At 43.0% G+C, this 25,767-nt stretch overlaps 1 protein-coding gene across 1 annotated transcript in view; it reads right to left on the bottom strand.

Annotated features, from left to right (window-relative positions):
- The window catches only part of LOC134537274 (uncharacterized), a 78,355-nt gene that overhangs the window by 23,351 nt on the left and 29,237 nt on the right, over positions 1 to 25,767 (bottom strand). Inside the window, exons 4-5 of the mRNA XM_063377547.1 lie at positions 24,743 to 25,037; positions 18,585 to 18,851 (exon numbers count right to left, since the gene is read on the bottom strand). Of these exons, the coding sequence (XP_063233617.1) occupies positions 18,585 to 18,851; positions 24,743 to 25,037 (562 nt within the window). The remainder of the gene's footprint in view (positions 1 to 18,584; positions 18,852 to 24,742; positions 25,038 to 25,767) is intronic.

Raw genomic sequence — 25,767 nt, forward strand, 5'->3', positions numbered from 1 at the left:
TGCTCTATTAATGCTGCGTAATAAATAAATAAAAAATAGTAGAAAACTATTGAGTGTTTTAGAAGTAAAATATCTGTCAGAAATAACTACAGAAAAATGTGTAGCATCAAAAAAAAAAGTAATCCTAAATTATAAATATCCTATAGGCAGAGACTGGAAAAATTCGCGGTTTCAATGACTTCTAGGAGAGACTCCACGATCCTCAATGTACTAGGACAGATTGCACCTGCTCATTGGATAATGACTCGTGACACGCGTTACCTGGGATGCATGTGATTTGATTCTTCTTTTGTTGAAGGTTTTTCACTGGCTTAGAGACCTTCAGGTAAACGGTGGTCCAATCACTGACTCAGAATGAAGGTGAACGAGTTTGGAGTCTAGTCTACCGCGAAATGAATCCGCGAATTTTTTCCGGTCTCTACCTATAGGAATAACCTTAAAAATGTTTGAAGGATTTTAAAAAGTTACTAATTTTGGATGAATGTGGGTTTAAGACAAACCGTTTGAAGTGTGATTGACTAAAAATCGTTTTAGCGATTTTGAAAAATCCCCGCAATTAAATCAAAGAGAACAAGAGAACTGCTTCTGAAGTTTGTTCACCGGCTCGGTGTCGGAACTGGTTATTTCAAGCCGGGCCGGGTGCGAGGACGACAATCGAGGCTGGAAGAGGCGACAAACGAAACGCCGAGGCGCGCGGAGCGTGCAATCTGTAGGAGCTCCGCAGTAACGGGGCCTCCTCACCACAAGGGTGCGGACCAGTTCAAGGTCATTACCCGTAACAACACCCGCGGAACGTGCAAAGGAGTAGGAGGGGGGAAGGGTGGGGGGAACCCGGTGGTTTCGACGTCGTCGGGTAACAATGGCCTTCATTCCCCGCGCGGTCGGAATTGGCCACACCGGAGCCCGCGGGGGCCCGGGACGGCAGGCTACTTGTAATGGCGACCCCGCACGTCCTCCGCGGGCCGTCATTAGCGTCATCCCGATCCGAGCTCGACTTTCTGGCCGGCCACTGCCCGAGCCGTCAGCATCGCCTGTGATCGCCCTCGGGATATTTGCAAACTCCTGGTTTCTTAATACTGAAACTTGGGCGTTCCAAACAACTTTTGATGAAGAAAAAAAAAGTTTAACAAACAAATTTAAGTATGTATTATAAGTATGTCATAAGTTTCAAATCACGTCACAGTGTCAAAATTTTTGAGTTTTGAGCTATCACACTTTTCAATTTTAATCTCAATATTGTGAAATTAAATAATTAATCACAGTGCTGGATGGAATTTTTGAACTTTTTGTGCTATTTGGCATTTTAAGATGTTTTTGAACATATATAAATTAAATTCACTATAATATTCGTTACATAATTAAATGTTCACTGAGATTTTTAAAGATATAGAAACATACTTTCCTTTTTACATATGTTTTTTCCACGTGTTTTTCATATTATTATTTCACTTATTTATCTTTTATAGCCTCTTTAATCGTCCACGTGTTCTTCGCCATTTTAAAGAATCGTGATGGAAACTGATTCAATTTCCGTTTTCCTCAAGCTAAATTTTGATTGGCGATCGCATCCAAATAACCAACATATTTTAGAACATGTCCTATATGCAAAATATTTGATGGAAACTCGAGTCATCCAAATTGTCAAACAAATATGGCTGCGTAGGGACGTTTTCGATGACGTCATAACCCTCCAACTTTATTTGACTCAACTTTTTGGAAGGTGTTGACATGTGTGACAGGGTCGTTTATCTCTGTCCGCTCCCAAGGAAAACTGTGGGGGTACTGTATGAGAGAGACGGAAATACATACTTTTGTAAGAACTTCCAGCGATGTCCGCTAGATGGCAGGCACTCCGAACTATGACCTTCGACAACATCCCTTCACGGGAGTTGTCTGACACGCTAGCTTATATACGAACCTGACAAGACAATTAACTGTTTTTTTTTTTTTTTTTTTTTTTTACCCTGCAGAAACCATTAAGGCCTGATTTATAAACTACGGCACAGTAACACAACGAAAGTATTGTTCAACTTCCAACTTTCTTGGGTTTTGGCTTGCGTTTCCGATGGCCATGTTGGAAGAGAAGTGTTCCGAAAACTGTTAAAGACGCATATGTTTTGTGCATATAAACCCACGAAGTTCTATTTATTACGTGCACAACGTTTATTCACTTTTTACTCTTTCACACAATGAAATAAAATTACACTTAAATCAAATTATTAATATATTTTGGTTTCATGATAAATATGAATTATCAAAAGAACCCTGAGGTGGAAATTTTTTCCACTGGTTTTTCAATTTTTATGTAAGAATTAGTAACGTCTTAATAATCCGTGCTTTATTAACGACCGTTATTTCCTTCCATTGGTTGTGTGTTGCGTTGTTGCGACGTTACGTTTCTTGTGTAAATTAAAATATAAATTCTAGAAAAAATACTAGCCTAGAGGCGTCCCTAGCGCCTCACTTTCTTAGTGTATAAACACAGCCTAACGCCCATTCTACAATGACACGGAAAAGGAGACGGATCACGTAAACGAAGACGGATCTCTCGGAACAGTGTTTCTATAACAACACGCAGATTGAGACTGACCCGTACGTATTAGCTCGGCAATGCTGAGCTCTCCCGCTTACGTTACTCCGTGCGGCCAATACAAGCCGAGTACTTGGCTTTGGTGGTAGCCATGCTTGTTTACGTTCTAAGTACATACGTTAAAATTTGTTACATTTACAAGAATATCTAGGGTTCTATTATTACTTAGTCGTTTTTTTTTTTCGTATTTGCTACATGTGTTATGATCTCAAAGCATAATATATATATATTTTAAATTAAATAAATATTTTGAATCAATGCAATTGCATTGGTTGCCACACTGTTAAGAAAATAAATTAAAAATGAATTTACGTGTGTGTGTGTGTATGTATGTATATATATATATATATATATATATATATATATATATATATATATATATATATGGATGTTCGTAGAAAGTACGTCGCGTCTCGACCATGGAGCTAATATACAGTAATACATCTGGAGAGGACAAGGGAAGGCCAGCAAAGGATGCGAGGTGAAGCCGGGTATCGGCGTTTGTTCCCTGCTTTCTACGCTGGAAGAAAACGAAAACGAGCCAAACTTGTCTCGCGCGGCGGAAAAATCCTCCAAACTAAACTCGCAACAGCTCCGAAACTATCAAAACAATCAAACTGAAAATTTTACTGGATTATCTGTAAACATTCTTCCCCACACCGCTTTAATATTTTTTTCTAAACATGAATACTTTCATTTTTAAAAATTAAATACCTATTTACTGCCAAATTTTTTTGTGAATACGCAGAGTAAATTTCAACATCGAGGAAAAATTTTTGTTTGCAACTATAGGTGGGGGACACCTGCGAATGAAATTAGGAAGAAGCTTCAAATTTTATTTATATACCACTCTAGACGCATTCAACCCAATACTTTAAATTTTACAGAGAGTTGAAGTGGGAATAATGTTTCAGTGGGTAACACTACCGACATATGTCTTCGTAACGCACTTCTTTTTGTTATTATACTTCTCAAATTTTATAATTTCATACACAACGTTTATAAAAAACGAATTCTTACTTACTTCATTTAATCTATTACAAATCTCTTGTAATATACGTGTATTAGTAGAAGTTAGAAGTCTTTTCAATATCATGTTCATGTTCCAGTCTACTTACTCAACCAACGTAACATGCAAACCTTAGCTTAACACTGGTAGAGAATTGTTTGTAATAACTGTAATGCTATGCATATACTGACAATGTAAGAAACTTTCAATTTTATTAATTGTTTGCATAAGAATTAATAATTTTAAAAAATCATAGAATAGGCCTTTATAGACTGAAAACCTTTCACGTAGTTTCAAGTAGCGTACACAAAAGTTTTGAAATATATATAATTACCAAATATTGTTGAATATATTTAACATTTTTATACATGTTACAACACACATATAATAACAAGCCTATATAGGATATAAAAAGACAGACGCCAAATTTTAGCATTTTGTATTTCTTTTCTCTGTGTGAATAAAATAAAAGTTCTTAACATAGTTGCTAATACATACTGTACTATATTTCTAAAAAAAATACGAAAACCCCTGACATCGTCACCATAACAATGATAAATTTGCAAAATAATTAAGGCACGTCTTTTAATGCTACGAAGCACACTCTTAAGAGAAATGTTTTAAACTTATGTTGGGATTTATCTAATATCTTAAAAGCATTGTGAAACCGTTCCTTTGAGGGAAACCTTAATATACCGAACACCATATCATCCTTTAATCGAGTTAGATTTTCGCTTCTTAAGACCCATTTGTCTTCAAAATGCACTGTACACAATGCATGGTTCGGAGACGCAGTCCAATTTTTCCGCTTTGTTTTTTCCCAGATCTGTCGTTGATCGTCACGTTTTGGAAATATATGAAAAAAGTAAAGAATTATGCAACTGAAACTACTTCTCTTTGTTAAATAGTTTTCTTAGTTTTTTCGAAAAGTTCGAAGATTAGTTACTTCTGTTTAAAACATTTGCCAATTTTTTCTGATGCTTCAAAAGTTTTGGGAATTAATTTAGTTAACAAATGAAAAAAAAAATCTTTAATACATGTGAAAAGCAACGCCATCCGGCTTGGAATTCCATCGATTTCTTCAGCCATATGCGCTACAGGAAATCACCATTGTAGCCGCACACCAGCGCCACTCAAACCTCAAGGACAAGTGGGCTGGGGCTGCGTTCGCAGTAGAAATACGCTCTCCTCCTCTTTCTTTTCAACCCTTCTTCGCAACCGGCTGGCTTCGCTCTCGCCCTACACATGTCCACTCCAGATCTTCTTACATGCTCCTTGGTCTCGACTAACTAGCTGTATGTTTCGTTCTAAATAAAAGTAAAGCCACACGTGGACATACTAAGAGAGAGTTGTTACTGTAGACTTTAAACCAGTTTTTTTAAATGTTTTGTTGACATACCTAAGATTATTCTTTCGGATTAGTGTTCAAAGTAAGTGAACACGAAGATGCCTGGATAATTCGTGAATTTAAGGAGGTAAATACATGTTAACACGGTTTTTTTTACATGAAAAGTCTTATAAATCGATGAACGCCGGCTGCACGCACGAAAAAAGCATGACTCATCGTCACGTTCCGCCTGAGCCGAGTGTGCAAGAACCGGCCATACCACCGTGCGAGAAAATCTTCTGTAATATGAAACAGGTTAAGGCGGGGATTTTCAAAAGCAGCAATTTAAAAAAAAATTTAAAATGACGTTCATCACGTAAAATTATCGTCCGTAAACCGACTTTACAGACAACCAGGGGCGCAACAACTAAATTTCCAAAAAGGGGGTGGGGGTGGGGTGGGCACTATACCTTTTTTTTATAAATGAATCATCGTTCCCCCCCCCCCCTATTGTAGCGGGGGGGGGGGGTCCGAGGGGGTTCCTCCTCCGGGAAAAATTTGTATTTCAAGGTGGAAAATGGTGCTATTTAAGCAGTTTTATCATCTGAAAAATTGATTTCACAGCACTTTCTTTTGCCCCCGTTTGTCCTCCCCACTTCAAGGTTTCAGAAGGGGGGGGGGGGGGGGCAAAATACCCTTGCCCCCCACCCCCCTTGTTGTTGCGCCCCTGCAGACAACCCCCCCTTTTAACGTCCCCGCGCGGTTGGTGGGAGCAGCACACTCCCAAGCATCAGTTAGCCAACTAACTGAGGGGAAAGGGTGACCCCCCCCCCCCCCGTCTGACATCTACACTATTAAAAAATAGAGCCAAGCAACAGAGCGACAGCTAATTTTACTACTTCTGGACCGTGAGCCACCTTTAATCTTAAAATCGCACACTTCGCGCCCCGCCATCGTTTCCGATGATTCGAACAAGGTGACGGGGTCGCAATATTCATATTGGCAACCACGTAGCGAGTTGTGGGAACACAATAGTTCCTGGTATCGCCGTCGCAGCACGCTCCCGGCCGAGCATGTGAGGAAACGGCGGCTGGTGGGAGCAGCGTAGCGGCTTTGAATATATATATATATATATATATATATATATATATATATATATATATATATATATATATATATACACTGTACAGAAGTCGCGAGTGGATAGGATTTACTCTTACGATTTTCAGGAGCGTATGATGAGCAGCTTGGGAACTTCACCGCTGCAGTGCGCTGCCGTAACGCCCTGTATAGGTTGTTATTTGCACGTTAGAGCGCAGCACTGTCGCCCGCTGTAATCCCCCCGCACCAACCCAACCCAACGTTCACTGCAGCTCAAGGTCGTTCAACGGGCGTTTGTGCGTCACAAAACTTTAGGGATGAGAGGTGGGGCAGAGGGTGGGTGGAGGACAACGCATGTTTGAGGGATGGTGAGGAACGGGTGTTTGAAAGAGTTCGACACTTGTCCGCTAGGGACCACCACAAGTCGATGCCCTAGAGATGGTGGCGATTGCGGCGGGTGAATTAAACCAACTACCTCAAAACCGTATTAGAAAATTTTAACCTAGGCTGGCAACTTCTATACAGAATATATATATCAGGGGTGCCCACAAGGGGGGGGGGGGGGGGCTAACGACGCAGACTGCGTCATTAAAATTTCAGGGGGGGGGGGGGTTGGTTAAAAGACGAGAAAAAATGTATATATTATTTACATAATTATAGCTTCTAATGTGAAAATACGTTTCTGGTGCTTTGATAATTGAAAGGGATCTTTCTGAATCAAATTGGCAAAACCCCGCGCACTTTCCTCAACCGAAAAGCAGTTTTTGGCATCTGTCGGTTCAGGATGGAAATATCAACTGATACGACCGAAATTATTATCAGAAAATCAGTTTTAATTAATGCAAAATGTGATAAAATATAATACTAAAAAAAGTATAATATTATGAAATAATTGAGTAAATCATTGAGAAAATGGCATAAAAAAAATTCGGGGGGGGGGGGGGGCACCTCTGTATATATATATATATATATATATATATATATATATATATATATATATATATATATAAAGTAGTATATAATAGGGCAAGCTGGGACAGGCTTCAGGCTGTGGTGTGTGGCCGGTGGTGTCGACCGCCATCTTGGATTGTGACGTCACGGCGGCCATCTTGGATGGTTGTGACCTTGACCTTTGACCTTGACCCCGGCGGCCATTTTGGATCCGCCATCTTGGATCCGCCATTTTGGATTACGTCATTGTGTTCTAGAAAATTCCGGTGATGTGTTTTCCGCCATATTGGATGATGACGTCACCGTTGCAATTTTCGTTACGGCCGCCATCTTTAACTTTTTTATTTATTATCCGATTTTAATAAAAATTTTTTTTAAAATTATAAAAATATTCACTTAATAAAATTTCAATAAATTTTTTTTAAAAATCATACATTAACGACACGGAGCTCGGAGTCCTCGGTTCAAACCCGACGAGGTCAAAAAAAAAAAAAAAAATGACGACCGATCCTTCCCCCCGCGGTGGCTGCAGGCATACCGACTCCCACCACTTTTTTTCAAAGCATATATATCGTCAGGTAGTATGACGTCATGTCCGCCATCTTGTCCTCGTCTGCTGGAAGCCATCATCAGTGTATCGTCGGCGAGAGTGCGCTGACGCCATGTTAGTTTAATTCTTATCCGCTAGAGTGCAGTAATCATTTATTATTGCTGTGACACCCGACATCTTGTCATTTGGCAGCCATCTTGAAAATCCGTAATTATTTAGCTAGAAAAGCGGGAAAAATTCCAAAATTCATCAAAAAAATCACTCATTAATTTACATATTGATTCGATGGATTCCTGTCCTCGGTTCGATACCCGATCGATGCAATAATGTTTAATTTATGTAAAAAAAATTAATTCCAATAAACCATGTTCAACATTCGTAAAGAGACTTTAAATCATCTACTACCATCATCCTATCAGACAACAAGACCACCATATTGGAAATTCGTAATTGTAATGCTAGAGATTCGGGAAAAAGTTCAAAATTCATTAAATAAATTTGTAATCTATATACAGATTGATTGGATCGACTAAGGTCCTTGGTTCGATCCCTTGTCGATACAAAACAACATTAATATTTTAAAAAAGTACCACTAAAGTGTAAGGTTTGAGAAAATAAAAAACACCGCAAGTTCTATTAAAAAAACTTTTATTACATACATACTACACTACTACAAGTACAAAAAAAAATACACAGACAAATTACTAAAGTTTTTTGGATTTCTCGACGTCTGCATCTGCCACCCACGAATTGAAGCGAGGTGGAAAGCCCCACCACTTGACGTAGGACAGTCCATTTCTTCGTTTTATAATCTTCTCCACCAAGTACGTATCGGGATACAACGTAGGCTGAATCTCTTCGGCATAGAAGCCGCCATGGATAGGTTTGTGGTCGAAATCTTCGAGGTAGTAGGTCCTAGGCTCTGATTCACGAACATGTGTCACACGGAAAAGTTCGGGACTCCAGTTCGCAGTGAAACCTTTCTCGAAGATACCTTTCTGCTTGGAGATTCGCACAATGTTGCCGACGTTAGCTTTACGCTTTCGTGGATCTTTCTTCTTCGTGTTGGGAAAAACTGTTTGAAGCAGGCGATTATCCTTTACGTCCTTTGGCTTCATTTTCGTGGTAGAATGCACAGTGGAATTATACTCGCTTATTAGTTTCGGCAAGATGTCAAGCCACTTGTAATTTCCGTTAGCCGTGAACTGCCGCCACATCTTGGAACGCAAAGTTCTGTTAAACCTTTCGACAACGGAGGCTTTGACGTTACTAAATGTAGAGTAGTGTTTGATGCCATACTTCTTCATCAAAGCCTTGAAGGTCGCATTGTAGAATTCTTTCCCGAGGTCCGTTTGCAGGTGCGACGGTACACGTCCATCACGCAAAATATTGTTCATAGCCTTGGCTACGTCAGTTGCAGTCTTTGATTTGACAGGTCTAGCCCAAGCGAACTTGCTATAAACATCGATGACTGTCAACATGTACTTGAAACCTTTATTCAATCGGGAATACGGTATCATCTCAACAAGGTCCGCCTGGAATAAATCATCAATTCCACGAACTATGACTTTGCGACGAAGGTATTTCCGTCTAGCAGGAGCATGAAGTTCGCGAGCGATTCCGGTTCGACTCATTGTATGTAGCCGGCTTCCTTCAGTTCTTCAAGTATGGAGACTATTTCGTTGATGTGCGAATAGTTTCCTACACTAAGCGATGCATGTAGAATTCTAAGGCGATCAACTAATTCATTAGGGTCGTCCCAATATACATAGTCAAATGTCTGACCACTTTCTAGCTTTTTTAAACCTTCGCCATGTATTGTTAGTTCACTGAAGAGATTAGCGAGAATGTCGATTTTTTCATGATCTACGTCTTTATATACACCACTATCTGGATCGTTATCGCGAAAATGTGCATTGGTTAGCTCTAGCAGTTTTTTGTACTCTTGTAAGTCGTTGTGAGAATATCCTTTAGGCTCCCTGCGAAACAGCAATTCGTACAGACCCGGAGTCCCGCGCGTTTTGAACTCTGCTACGCGCACGATATTTCCTGGTAGAAAGTCTATTTCTTTAGCACCGAGGAACCATTTATTATGTTTTCTGTACACTCCGTAGGTCGTGTCATTATTCCGGCTCGTAAACGATATCAGGTATGGTCGGACCATTGCATTAACTTGATGTCCCTTTTTCGGTATTTTTTTCTTGTGCATGGACTCTGTACTTGTTAAGTCCTCTTCGCGATCTGGTTCATACTTTCTCTTCTTTACAGTCGTCATTTCATCTTCAACTTCTGTCTTCACAATGAAGGCTGGTTCTTCCTTGTTTTTAAGTTCGTCGAGGCGACTAGTGATTGGTTTAAATATCTCCTCATTTTCCATCTCACGTGCAAGTCTGGTTCGTCTAGCAAGTAAATATTTTTCGCGAACAGACTGTATAGCTCGATGAAGGTCACTGGCCAGGTCCGACATTGTACTGGCTGAAAACTTATTGCAAGACCTCCTTTTATACTTTTCTATTCGTTCGCAGAAACTTCTTTCTTGTGTTTGGCCAAATCTGAATTTGTTGACGATTGAGATAGTGATGCTTTCAGACTACTTTGAAAAGTCCTCAGATCGTCCCGTCTTTGTGCATTCGAAACTTCGATCATGTCGCGAATGCGAGAATCCGAAGCTTCCACGCGCTGGTCTATGGCTACGAGGTACTCAAGTAATTCCTTTTTCACCCCGTCTATTTTTTGAGCCAGTAGCGAAATGTATTTGCGGATAACGTCGTCATGAGACTTGAGAGCAGTACGTAAGACTCGACTGCTACGACCGAATTTCGAAATGCTATGACTCATGTTTGGTGATAAACTGATCGAAACCGCGTCTGTACCTGCCCTTATATAGAGGCCAGTCTTTGACTATAACTAGGAATCCGTGTTCTTCTTTCCAACACAAGGAGCACATGTCTTTGAATTCCTGGAATGTCATGTCGGTGTTTACGTGATCATCATAAGCGTGGCGTAAATTAAGTTCGTCCATGCGAAACAAAACTATGACATTTGCGTTGTCTCGTAGGAGATGTTTTGGAATACGACTGTACGTCTGACACAGGTAAACGCAGTCTACCTTGGCGTGTCTGCCCATGGAAAAGTACTCTTGTATTATGCCTTGTTTCTCGCACATTACATCGTCGAAAACAAACACGGAATTGGCTTTTGCTTCGCTTGGAGGTACAACATTGGTATTATCGCTAAACGGAAAATACTCCAGACCATCCACAGATCGTAGAACAGTTGCTAGGCGCTGGTACTTTGACTGTTGCAACGACTTGGAATACAAGTAAACGTTCTCGAACCGAAGACCATTTGGTTCCTCCAGTAAACTCAGTAAAACACACGTTTTACCGCAGTTGGACGGACCCGCCATTATGCAACGTACGGCAGAAGGCAACAGTAAGCCATGTCGTGATTCACGCGCACTAAATACATCGTCTTGCGTAATGCGCACGGGCAAACACACGTCTTGCTTGACGACCTGCATTGTACTAAAGTAATTGTATAAAATCAAACACATTTATACTTTCTGGTCAGTTGTGCGTAATGACTCGAAGAGGTAAGAACAAAAAACACATCGGCGCAGGACTCGTGAACTCTCTGATAAACAATCTACCATTCGAGCTACACATTCCCGGCTACAGATTTTGCGGCCCCGGCACGAAACTAGCGAAAAGGTTAGCTCGTGGTGACGTGGGCATTAATTCTCTCGACGAAAAGTGCAAGCAGCACGATATCGCATATTCATTAAGCAAGGATCTGGAATCCAGGCACCGGGCCGACGAGATATTGGCACAGGAAGCCGAAGATATAAGTAAATCGTCGAACGCGGGACTAGGAGAGAAAATCGCAGCGTGGGGCGTATCTAAGATCATGAAGGCAAAGACGAAATTAGGACTGGGTGCTCGTCGAACCAGCTACATCAAGTCAAAGACTAACTCACGCAAGACCAAGAAGCGCAAGATCGGTGCAGGCGTGCAAAAAGCCAAGCAAAAACTACAGACTCTCGACAAGAAGATTATAGGAGGATTTCTTCCTTTGCTTTTGCCTGCATTGGGTGCTCTCGGAGGCCTTATCGGTGCAACGAGCGGTATAGTGCGGGCAGTCAACACTTCGAAGAATGAGCGCAAGCAGTTAAAAGAAGCACAGCGACACAATGCCAGCATGGAAGCCATTGCCATCGGTAAAAAAAACGGCGCAGGACTGTACTTGCATCCTCACAAGACAGGACGAGGCATGAGAAAGAAACGTGTAAAGAGAAAATCCTAAGTTCCCTACCGAAACGACCGCTCACCAACGTAGATTTAATAAAGTACGCACGCAAACTGAAAATACCAAATTTTCGCGGCGTGTTTATGCGAGACACTTTGCCCAGTAAGCCAAAGACACGTGAGTGCGCCATAATTAATTTAGACACGTCGGCGGGTCGCGGCACGCACTGGGTGGCGTACATAAAGTCTGGAAAAAAAGCTACTTACTACGACAGTTTTGGAAATTTACGCCCTCCGCCCGAACTGCGACAGTACCTGGGCCGGTCCACTACGTTGTTTTACAATTACGAAACGGAACAGAAGCCTAATCAAACAAACTGCGGACACTTGTGTCTTCGCTTTTTAACAAACAAAAATTAGCTGACAAATAAAAATTGCTACTTAAAGGTTGTGCAGTGATGTTAATTTATTAGTCATGTCGATAACACTTACCCTGACAGGTCACGCATCTGAGCTGCGGGCGGTTCATTTCCCGCCTCTGGATTTAGACGGAGAATGGAGCATCGGGCTCGTAGATTTTCAAACGTATAATGCCATACCTAATATCGACGAAGAAAATTGCAAGATCTGCTTCCTGAAAAGTGATGGGACCGCTCATGAAATACGGTTACCTGTTGGCTCTTACGAAATTGACGACATTGCAAATTACATCAGGGATACGTTACCACAGGATGTAGACTTTCAACTGCGTGGAAATCCAAACACTCAAAAAAGCATTCTAACATGCAGTGAAAATGTCGACTTTACGAAACCTGGCACCATAGGTACGATGCTCGGATTCGAATCAAAGGTTTATGATACGGGAAGAACGTACGAATCTACACGCGCAGTAAACATTTTGCCTGTGAATGTCATAAGAATAAACTGTAATTTGGCAAGTGGAACGTATCTCAACGGAAGACTAAGCAACATGCTGCACGAGTTTTCGCCGATGGTCCCGCCAGGATATAAACTGGTCGAAGTACCGCAAAGTATCATTTACGTTCCAGTCGTCGTGAAGTGCGCACACGAAGTCGTCGTCCGAATCGTTGACCAGCGAGGACGATTGGTGAATTTTCAAGACGAAGAAATTACATTACGTCTGCACTTGAAGCGATGGGCATAAAGTTCGTAACACCGAACAGTTATAAAAGAAATCGTATTGGCGTGAACAAGAACAGTTCTCTACCAGACATCGGTGCATTAACACCTGACAACATAAAGTATCTTCTCAGTATTGGACAAGTGCCGAATAAATATGGAAGACGAAATCCTCAACGTGGAAGATCCAGTCATTTTTGATGACAGCATTACGAAAATGGAATTGCACGAGTACCAGCCTTTCCTGCTCGGACCGTACGCACTACCATCGGAAGTACGCATTGCAGTACAGCACCAAGATATTTGTACTTTACCTTCGCAGTCATTTCTACGTATAAGAGGCACGCTTACAAAAGCGGATGGTACGCATCCGACAACGACGTCAATATCCTGCAATGGTATTCTTCACCTAATCGAGCGCATTACTTATGTACTCAATGGTGTCGAGGTAGACCAGACGAGAGATGTAGGCATAACATCTGCTATGAAAAATTACCTTTCGCTCACGCCAAATGAACTGTCTGCTGCAAAGATGGCCGGTTGGGCTCTCGAGGATGAATATAAGCTTCCGGTTTATGCCGAAGGGAAGTTCGAAGTTTGTGTTCCTCTGTCCATGCTTCTTGGATTCGCTGAGGACTACAAGCATATAATCATTAATTCGAAACAAGAGCTCGTACTGCTTCTAGCCAACACGCACATTAATGCAATTGTCGCCGCTGCAGAAAACCCTCAAGATGTCTCGCTAACACTACAGTCTATCGAGTGGATGCTGCCCCACATCCAAGTGAGCACCGTTGAACGAGTCAAGATGTTGAAGAACATAGAAAATGGCAAGAATTTCGATGTGCCATTCCGATCCTGGAGCCTGGAAACTTATCCTGGCTTGCCTCATAGTCAGCGTATCAATTGGATAGTAAAGTCCAGCTTCGCTACGGAAAAACCAAGATACATCATCGTCGGGCTTCAGACCGGAAGACAGCTCAATGCAGGAGTAAGTCGCTCCGTATTCGATAACTGTCAAATACGTAATGTAAAAATATTTTTAAACAGCGAAAGTTATCCATACGTTGACATGAACATGGACTTTGAAAGTGGAAGATTCCTTCTAGCATATCAAATGTATGCCAAGTTTCAGCAAGCTTACTATGGGCGGAGACAGTCACCGATACTGAGTCCCGACAGTTTCAAGAACAAGGCTCCGTTAATGGTGTTTGACGTTTCCAAACAGGATGATCGAATAAATTCAAACATCATCGACTGTAGGATCGAGATAACGACTAGCGGAAACATTCCACCAAACACCTATGCTTTTTGTCTGATACTTCACGATCGGCTTGCATCGTACAATTGTCGAGACAAACTTGTGAAAATCCTGACATAAATACGGTTTCGTTTTCGATGATAATTTAGTTACGACCGAGCATTGCTAGCGACAAGATGTACTGCAACATGCAAGGTTTCCAGAGTCAAAATGGATTCGTGCTCAAGGAAATTAGCGTCACCTCCGGAGACAAGACTCGAACCCGCAGCTTCCGACCTCCGTATCCGTGGAAACTACTAGACGAAAAAAGTAAACGGTCGAACGAATGGCTATGTAAATATTATCACGGACTAGAGTGGGACGAAGGAAAAATTTCGTACCACCAAGTGAAAAACACACTTCAAGATTTACTAGTTCAAAACGAAATAATCTACGTTGCCGGACCTGAACAGAAGAAATGGCTGAGCAAGTTGTGTGACGACGGAGCAGCTGAAATCGTAGATATACAGACCGACTACGGCTGTCCTTCCCTGCGCAAGCTTAGTGTAATATACGACATGCAGCCATGTGACAAGTTTGATCGTGTCTGTGCCTGCACAAACTCGCAGCTAATGAAGAAATGGCACACACAATGTTCGTAGGAGCCTGCATATATAAATGGCGTACATACGTACGCGCCTTCAGTTGACGTTCGACCTGCAAGAAGATGTTTACGTTTCATCCTGCTAACGTGTACGTGAGCGCAAGACCTAGCTTCAGCAGTGTCGAGTACAGCTACTGGGATTCCGGGTATCTACGTACATATACAGAAACCTGTGATGGAGGTGCTCAGCATTGGCGGTTTGCGCACTTTCCTGTGTCCTACGAACCGACTCAGCAGCTGGTAGCTTGTTGCGAACCTGGAAACTGTGCCGTCTATCACATGAGACCACACACAATCCTTCCTGCTAGCATCGCTGAGGTAGTCGCCTCGTCTGCATGTGCAACACCAAACATGAGCGTGTTGCAACCTGTTGCGACCTGTGATGCTTCTACGCAGACGCCCAAACGGTGTGTGTCTCGTCGTCGCAGTTCAGGCAGTGAATCTGTGCCAACTAGCACTGAGCCAAAGCCAAGGCATAGACGTGGTCACAGACGTCATCGTCCATGTCTTGTTGGAGTTGTCAACGTCGCAGAAGATGACCAGCTGGAATCCAGTGTTCCTGATCCTGTGGCCTGCGAACCAGTTGGAACCGGAGTCAACGAACCAGTTGGAACCGGAGTCAACGAACCAGTTGGGACCGGAGTCGACGTGTCAGTTCGTGCGGCATTAAAGACTTTGCTTGTGAAAATGCTTGATTCCTTAACCTAATATGTATTTGTGTAATTTTTATAAATAAATGTGTAAAACTTGAACTCGTATGCTTTTTATTTCTACAATTTTTAGGTACCTAATAGGAAAAAAAAATAATTTTAAATACAGACATTATTTTGACTCATGAGGTATACCAGTAGACCACGGGTATATAAGCGAGGTTCAGACGACTGGACCCGCAGTTCACCTCTGGTCGCGGTGCAGTACGGACGTGCTCTCTCCATTAAGTTTCGTGAGATTTAGTTATGTCGACCGGAATAGAATGTTTACCGACAGCAGCTGGGACCTCGATGGCAGCAACGATGATGGAGTCGGAGATCCCGATACCGACTGCAGAGGAGACCACGGCGGCGGTGGAGATCCCGATACCTGCTGCAGAGGAGACAACGATACGTGCTGTTCCATCATCAGCTGAAGTTTCACCATCTGCATTCCAGACTTCAATTCATGAAGAGCATACATCGCATCAATGCAAATATTGTGACGCATCATTTACTAGAACTTCAAATGCACGCAGACATGAAAGAAGCAGCTGTCAGAATAATGCTCAAAGAATACTGTTTCAGTGCAAAAAGTGCAATAAACTAATTTCCCGTCTCGACAGCTTACATCGTCATTATAAAAAATGCTCCGAGACGTATAATGAACATGGTTATTGATTTGACTCATGTGTTGTACCGGCTAATGAGACTATATAAGTGAGACCCCAGGTGATATGGACTTCAGTCCGTCTCTGGCTGCGGTGATGAACGGCTCGGATAGTTAAGACTTGTATAACATAATGGACCAGTATCTATCTATTCTTGAGAACTCGATGGCATCATTACCAGTACCAACACCAACCTGGATCGAAGGTCTACCATCATCAGTGCAGAGCCCGATGACAACGATGTCTACAGCTACACCTGCTCTCTCAGCACAGCGGGAGATTTCGACGCGTGCAACATCTTCTGCAGAGCAGACCTCAACGGCTTCAGAAGTTAACATGTCAGCAGCGTTACAATGGTTGTCAACAGTTCCAGTGGCATTGATGAAGGAAGGTGCATCCAACGGTGTTCCATCATCCGGCTGCATGTACTGCGAGAAGATCAAAAACTTGAAATTACGTGATTATGTAATACACAATTGTAGTGATAACTCTGAACGCATTGAATATCAGTGCAACAGATGTTTAAGCAAGTTTGTACAATATGGAAGATTAAAACGGCACCTCAGGAATTGTGATAGACTGGCTGTACATTCATCGGAATCAAGCTGTATATTTTGTAACAAAACATTGGCAAATATTCAAAGTGCACAACGACACGAAATATATCACTGTCCTTTTAATGAAGTCGATAATTCTGCTTTGTGTGCAAATTGTGGTGTACCAATATGTCGACCTGATAAACTGAATAGACATTTAAAGTCATGTAAAGGACTTAGTCCGTATAGTAAGAAGACTGTTTCAATCGAGAAATCCAAAAAACTTTAGTAATTTGTCTGTGTATTTTTTTTTGTACTTGTAGTAGTGTAGTATGTATGTAATAAAAGTTTTTTTAATAGAACTTGCGGTGTTTTTTATTTTCTCAAACCTTACACTTTAGTGGTACTTTTTTAAAATATTAATGTTGTTTTGTATCGACAAGGGATCGAACCAAGGACCTTAGTCGATCCAAACAATCTGTATATAGATTACAAATTTATTTAATGAATTTTGAACTTTTTCCCGAATCTCTAGCATTACAATTACGAATTTCCAATATGGTGGTCTTGTTGTCTGATAGGATGATGGTAGTAGATGATTTAAAGTCTCTTTACGAATGTTGAACATGGTTTATTGGAATTAATTTTTTTTTTACATAAATTAAACATTATTGCATCGATCGGGTATCGAACCGAGGACAGGAATCCATCGAATCAATATGTAAATTAATGAGTGATTTTTTTGATGAATTTTGGAATTTTTCCCGCTTTTCTAGCTAAATAATTACGGATTTTCAAGATGGCGGCCAAATGACAAGATGTCGGGTGTCACAGCAATAATAAATGATTACTGCACTCTAGCGGATAAGAATTAAACTAACATGGCGTCAGCGCACTCTCGCCGACGATACACTGATGATGGCTTCCAGCAGACGAGGACAAGATGGCGGACATGACGTCATACTACCTGACGATATATATGCTTTGAAAAAAAGTGGTGGGAGTCGGTATGCCTGCAGCCACCGCGGGGGGAAGGATCGGTCGTCATTTTTATTTTTTTTTTTGACCTCGTCGGGTTTGAACCGAGGACTCCGAGCTCCGTGTCGTTAATGTATGATTTTTAAAAAAAATTTATTGAAATTTTATTAAGTGAATATTTTTATAATTTTAAAAAAAAAATTTCATTAAAATCGGATAATAAATAAAAAAGTTAAAGATGGCGGCCGTAACGAAAATTGCAACGGTGACGTCATCATCCAATATGGCGGAAAACACATCACCGGAATTTTCTAGAACACAATGACGTAATCCAAAATGGCGGATCCAAGATGGCGGATCCAAAATGGCCGCTGGGGTCAAGGTCAAGGTCAAAGGTCAAGGTCACAACCATCCAAGATGGCCGCCGTGACGTCACAATCCAAGATGGCGGTCGACACCACCGGCCACACACCACAGCCTGAAGCCTGTCCCAGCTTGCCCTATTATATACTACTTATATATATATATATATATATATATATATATATATATATATATATATATATATTGAAAGGTCGGGGGCGATTCACGTTCACTACATCACGCCAGTTAGCCGATCTAGCTGGTGGGGAGCTTCTCTCCCCCGCCGAATTAGGTAAGCGTAATTTATATAGCATTACACAACCTACCAGCGCGCACACAGGCCCGTGTGCCAAACTTATCCAACAAGACACGAACCCCCGCCTGTTGATCCAAGGTGATTCTAACAAAAGTGTGGGGGTGCACCTGATTTACAATGCACTAAGCGAGTTATAGAAACTTCTGTTTTTCTGGTCTCGCGCACACACCAACTGCCCCCGGATGTGCAATATGATGGTGTCGGCGACTCACGTTGCGCACGGCGGCGGCGGAGAAGCCCGCCTGCTGCAGCTCGGCCTGCAGGTACAGGCGCTGCTGCGGCGAGGGCGCGGTGTCTAGCAGCGTGTTGAGGAAGCGAAGTCCGGCCGCCTGCAGGTCGGGGCAGCCGCCGGCGCTGGTCAGCATGCCGGCCAGGAACCTGAAGCGCACCGCCTCGCCGAAGCGCAGCCGCAAGGTGGACAGCGCCTCGGAGACCGCGGAGTGGCCGCAGCCCGGCGGCTCGCAGGCGCGCGTCAGCAGCTGCCGGGGGGAAGCAACACACACAGGGGTCGTCCATTAATCACGTGATGTTATTTTTAGCAAAAATTTTAACCCCCCCTCCCCCCTAGTGATTTGTGGTGAGGTTTCAGACAAAATCCCCACCCCCCACCCCCCAATAAATCACGTGTATTTTTTGGTGCAAAATATTTTTTTTAAAATTTCGGAATATTATCTTTAAATATAGGTATAATCTAATTTAATTCTGGAAAATTAAGCACAGTGATAAAAACGTCCAGACACACATTAAGGTTGCAGGTTTATTCTCACTGGCATAAAAATAATAAAGGAAAGGCTTATATGTGATTTACGCATGTATTCGGCGCCAAAATCTGACTGGCAAGCCGAGCCGGGTGGTTCATGTTGCGGCGGGCGGGGATATTGTTGCCTGGCTACGGCGAGTCAAGGTCACGCATCGCTTTTCGGTTTAGTAGAAATCGGGCGGAAAAAAAATTAACACGTGATATCTCTCTACAACCCCCCCCCCCCCCCGGACCCTTGTGATATTTCGTGATTTTTCCCGACCCCCTCCCCCACCCCTTTCGAGCCTCACGTGATTAATGGACGATCCCACACACGCCACAGGGTCAGGGCCGGCGCAAGGTAAATTGGCACTCTAGGCGATAAACCTTAATGCCCCACCCCCCCTGTGGCGGATTCATAGGGGGGGCGCAGGGGGCGCGAACCCCCCCCCCCCCCCCCTTGACCATGGCAGGCCAGCACAAGGCATGGTTCTTGGCAAGGGGAGGGCACGCATTCGGCCGCCGATGTTATACAATACACAGTCATACACTCACCTTTAACGACTTCATGTCTTGGAAACAGTTTGAATAAAGTTTTATTAAGCTTTGCATGTGACTAGAATCTTTAGTTTTTCTGTAGTGATTTTGACATTTGTATACTGCACAATTGGCCATTTTAACTACATAGAACACAATTAAGCACCAACAACAGCAAATATTCGGGCGAGACGTAAATGAAACTGATAGAGCTTGGAAAAAGATCTCTGGCTGCATCCAAGCAACCAAGGTGACGTAACAAGGGAGTGTGTGAAGAGGTAGACCTGCGGCCCCCTCCCCCCCTTGAGATTTTTCTGTATCCGCCACTGCCCCCCCCCCCCCCACCCCGGGCCGGACACCCCAAAAAAAATTTTCCTTGCCTCAAAATACATCACGTGAGCCTAAGATTTTGTCAACAATCAAATGTAAGCAGGCTTGTGTTTTTTTTTTTACTTTTTTACTTATTACAAAACAATAAACAGGTCACCGTGGACTTGAAATAATTACTCATATCAATATGAACATTCCAAACTGTTGCAAAAATTCCATTTTCCGTCTAGTTTCAATAATCGTTGAACATGTTATATCAGCTGTAATGTGTGTCGTGCTGCGCCGCCCCCTGCTACTTGGCGCCCTAGGCGGTTGCCTAGTTCGCCTGCATGGACGCGCCGGCCCTGGCCAGGGTGTCCACAAAGACCAACTTAGGCGAGAAAAAAGTACTAGATTTGAAAAGAAAAAAAAAGGTATTAAATTATAATTTATGATTTTTAACAATTTAGGAAGTTATCATGACATTGCAATACTCGAACTTAAACATCCCACCACATGCACACATACATTAAATAGTTTTTAAAAAAATAATTACCCTTAATAATAAAACATATCGGAGTTACTATAATACGATTATATTTTAAAGAAAAATGTACTAGATCTGAGCGTAAATGTACTTGACCACTAAAAAAAAGTACTGGATCTAGTACGAAAGTATTAACCGTGGACAATCTGAACACACCTCGCCACGACCAACAACGGACAAGGAGGGGCGTCAATTCATATCTCCCCGCACCCCAACCCCCGAAATCTTAGAAAAAGTTATACTTAGCCTACTTGGCGTAATATAAAAAAAACTAACTTTAATTTTGCACGCGAATAATTAATATAAATAAAACATGACTGGAGTGATATTATGAATACGTTGGGTGAAGTACATTTACCAGAAATAAAATTAAAAAATATCGTTAAAACATAATGTTCGCAGTTTTTTCATTGCCATTGTCTGAAGTAGCTTTGGCTTCTGGGTTTTAGCCGCGTCCTTGGCCGAATGATAAACCGACGTTTCGGTCGACGTTGCAGTCGTCGCCATCGTCAGGGAGCAGTTTTACCTACTGTCGACCGAAACCGTCGGTGAATTATTCGCCAAGGACGCGGCTACACAACCCAGAAGCCAAGCTACTTTTCATCGTTAAAACATGTCCAAAAAGTGTTCAGCGCTTGAACGAATGTATACCACTGGTATAAAAAAACAGGGAGCTGTCAATGGCCATCTAGCTGATGTTCTTCGCTCAGTTGTTGTCCAACACGAGCTCGCGACACCCGGGGCTCTATGGGTGTCTTGTCGAGGCGGTCCCATTCACGTGTGCCATCCCGACATCGGCTGTCGCCGCCCGGGGCCCGAGCAACACTGGTTTCCCCGTCCATATTTATCTGCCGTAAAAAACGCCCAACCGGTCTCTCGCGACGGGAGGGGCAAGCGGGAAAGCTGCCGGTGAACGATGTCTTGTGTCCCCCGCCATCTTGACGACATCGCGATTCGATCCCTTCAGCCCAGCAGCCTCAGGTACACAAGGGATCGTCCATTAACAGGGTGGCCACTCTTCTGGGATAATAAAATTCCTGGTTTTTTCCAGGTTTTTTCAAGGGTGGTTTTTATCAATATTTGCCTACAATTTGCATTTTTGTTACACAAAGCACACACAATATGATGTTTTATTGGCGTTAAACAATAGACAACTTAACTATAGGCTTAAAAATTAAATCAATGAACTTGCTTAAAACAAAACCTACCACCAACAAAAAATTTATAATCTCACGTCACAAAAATTACTTGACACCAAACGCACGTGTTTTGCCTCTCTTGCGTGGCTGGCTAATGCTGTTCTTCCCATCCATGCTACCGATATTGATTTTAACATTACACAAATTGCAAATAGCGTGTGTCCTGCACTTTGGATCTTTCTCCACCCATTCAAACTCTTCCGTATATTTGTCATTGTACGTGGTGACCGAACTCGTTCACATTTTGATAGTCTGCGCCAATTACATGTTAGTTTAAATAATTCAAAACAACGTCCCGCACAACTAAACTTTTTAAAAAAACTCGAGAAAAGTATCCGTGATACCGTGACGCAACAACATGAGCGCAAAGTAGAAACAAATATACATACAAAACTAGTGCTACCAACATGCAGTGCGAGAAATTACTACCACCCTACAACAACGTTTTCAGCCAAAATGCTGTTGCTTTTGAATACAGAAACATAATAAGTATGGAAGTCTGAATTGTTAACGGTTTCTTACGTACTACAAAAGTTTTTAAATGCAATATGAACAAATTAACTTTCACAAAATATAGCACACGAGCACGCTGTCGTGCTTCGACGGGTGGTGAACGTGATCATTTAACAGCCGTATGTTATTGTAACCGTTACTTCATAAAAAAATTCCCGGTTCTAATAAAAATTCCTGGTTGATTCCCGGTATTCCTGGTTTTTTTAAGAAATCCTGGCTATTTCCCGTATTTCCCGATTTCCCGGTTGGCTGGCCACCCTGATTAATCACGTGAGGCTCGAAAGAAGGTGAGGGGGGTGGGGGTCGGAAAAAAATCACGAAATATCACAAGAGGGGGGAGGGGGGGGGGGTGTAGAGAGATGTCACGTGTATTTATTTTTTTCGCCCGATTTCTACTAAACCGAAAAGCGACGCGTGACCTTGACTCGCCGTAGCCAGGCAACGATATCCCCGCCCGCCGCAACATGAACCACCCGGCTCGGCTTGCCAGTCGCCAGTAAGACTGTGATTTTGGCGCCGAATACACATGCGCAAATCACATATAAGATAAGCCTTTCCTTTATTATTTTTTATGCCAGTGAGAATAAACCTGCAACCTTAATGTGTGCCTGGACATTTTTTTATCACTGTGCTTAATTTTCCAGAATTAAATTATATTATACCTATATTTAAAGATAATATTCTGAAATTTATAAAAAAATATTTTGTACCAAAAAAATACACGTGATTTATTGGGGGGGCGGGGGGGGAGTCTAAAACCACACCAGAAATCACTAGGGGGGAGGGGGGATTAAAAATTTGCTAAAAAAACATCAGGTGATTAATAGACGACCCCCAAGAAGCGCGCGCGAGACTACTCCCAGTGCCCGTCTCTCTGCCTTGCCACCGCCGCGTTCGAGCGCCAGTGTCGCACGCCACACGTCACACGGGCAAGGCTCGTACCAGAAGACTCGCACGTCCGAAATAATCAATCAAACTGTAATCTGCGCCCCGCATAGATTATCAAGAACATAAAGAAATAAAAGTCTGATATAAATAGTTTAAAAAAATTAATAGTGAATAACAAAAGAACCTCCAGAGGTCTGCGGAGGAGTAACAACGACAGGCTGAGGCAACACAACCCCCAGCATTACCGCCACCACTCCCTTTCAACCATCAGGGCTAACCTGTGGTTCACTCAAGGAATGCTCAGATTAGGAAAGGATACAAATCAAAGCATTATCCGTCAGACGTGAAGCCTCCCCCCCCCCCCCCCACACACACACACACACAAATTGTTTTTTCATGATTTTCACACACGATTGTTTATATTAGTATCAGCTGTTCTAGCCTGCTTTTACTAACTCCTGCAGTTAAAGCTGTTCGGAAGAAAATTAGATAAACCCGAATGTTCGTGATGCAAATGTAATGATATGAGTTGAGATTTAGCCTCCGACACAGGTACAGCTGATACATTGGCACGTGGTCGCAAAGGGGGGGAGGGGGGAGGGGGGAGGGGAGCTGAATTGTTGCCCCTTGGATGGGCAGCCCTTCAGGATTTTTCTGGCAATGGTTTGTACAGCGATTGGAAGGGCAGCCCATCCAATTTCTGAAAACATGTTTCTTTAAGTGTTTAAATAATCCTGAAAACCTGCCCCTTGGAAGGGCAGTCCATCTGGATTTTTCTCACAGTAGTGTTTTTGAAAGGTTGTCTGAATTGTTGCCCCTTGGATGGGCAGCCCATCAGGGATTTTTCTGACAGTGGTGTTTTTGAAAGGTTGTCTGAATTGTTGCACCTTGGATGGGCAGCCCATCAGGGATTTTTCTGACAGTGGTGTTTTTGAAAGGTCTGAATTGTTGCCCATTGAATGGGCAGCCCATTAGGATTTTTTGGACAGTGGTGTTTTTGAAAGGTTGTCTGAATTGTTGCCCATTGGATGGGCAGCCCATTAGGATTTTTCTGACAGTGGTGTTTTTGAAAGGTTGTCTGAATTGTTGCTCCTTGGATGGGCAGCCCATCAGGATTTTTCTGACAGTGGTGTTTTTGAAAGGTTGTCTGAATTGTTGCCCCTTGGATGGGCAGCCCATCAGGGATTTTTCTGACAGTGGTGTTTTTGAAAGGTTGTCTGAATTGTTGCCCCTTGGATGGGCAGCCCATCAGGATTTTTCTGACAGTGGTGTTTTTGAAAGGTTGTCTGAATTGTTGCCCCTTGGATGGGCAGCCCTTCAGGATTTTTCTGACAGTGGTGTTTTTGAAAGGTTGTCTGAATTGTTTCCCCTTGGATGGGCAGCCTTTCTGGATTTTTCTGACAGTGGTTAGGTTAGGTTAGGTTAGGTTAGGTCAGGTCAGGTCAGGTCAGGTCAGGTCACTTTACAAACTAACCACTGTCAGAAAAATCCTGAAGGGCTGCCCTTCCAATGGGCAACAATTGAGTCGCTCCGGAGAGGGAACCAGTAGCAGAGGGCTGACATTTAGCCTCCGACACAGGTACAACTGATACACTGGCACGTGTAGGAAGGGAGAGATGTCGCAGAGGTGGGGCTAACCTGCAGCGCCAGCACGCGGGAGCGCGCCACGTTGCTCATGATGCAGACGGCGAGCGTGAAGAGCCCCGCGGCGGAGGCGGCCAGGCGGCGCGCGGCGTCTCGGCAGCGCAGGCAGGCGCGCAGGCACTGCAGGCACGCGTGCTCGTCCAGCAGCGCGCGGCGCGCCACTTGCGGCGGGCAGCGCTGCGCCTGCGCCTGCGCCTGCGCCTGCGCCTGCCCCAGCTGCACGCAGCGCAGCAGCTCCAGCAGCAGCGTCACGCCGTCCACCGGGTCCGACACGAACTCCTGCACGAAGCTGCGCAACAGAGACACACACTCCTGTCGCCACGTCGCACCCGGCCCGGATATGCCGCCTCACCACACGTCCGTCGATGGTCGGCAACAAGTCATACTGCAAACAGCAGTCTTCAGCCAATGTTTTGGTCGTCTGATCAATATGGCGCAACAATCAGCTGAAGGAAAAATAAACATCTTCACTCAGTTAGCGTGTAATCGTGCAGACATGAAACAGTACATCTGTTCTCAGGCTCAAGTCACTCTGGTTCATAAATGTATCAGTGGGTGCCCGTGTCTGATGTTGAAGTCGCAAGTCACTTTAGGTGTTGGAGGTATTTGGTCTAGGGATTGGGTTGATGGGGGAATGGGTTTGTTCTGAAGTTGAAGTCACTCTGGCTCGTGGGCATTAGTCTACGTAGCATTTCTCTGTTCTAACGTTAAAGCAACTCGGGTTCATGGAGGTATTAGTCTACATACATAGTAGGTGTCCGTCTCTGCTAAAAGATTTGAAACAACTGTGGTTCATGTAAATATTGGTTTTAAAAGTTAAGTGACATTAGTTAGTAATTGGTTTCAATTAAAAAACATAGCTGCATACATACAAGTGCTAGAAATTTAATTTTTTTTTTTCAATTTATCAAATAAACAATATGGGTGTTAAAAGGGTGGGACCCAGAAGGGTAAAATATGCACTGGATAATATTACTTCTGAAGTAATAAACACGTGTTATACTAGGTATACTAGGTAT

Source organism: Bacillus rossius, chromosome 12, assembly GCF_032445375.1.
Source record: "Bacillus rossius redtenbacheri isolate Brsri chromosome 12, Brsri_v3, whole genome shotgun sequence".
Lineage (NCBI taxonomy): Eukaryota > Metazoa > Arthropoda > Insecta > Phasmatodea > Bacillidae > Bacillus > Bacillus rossius.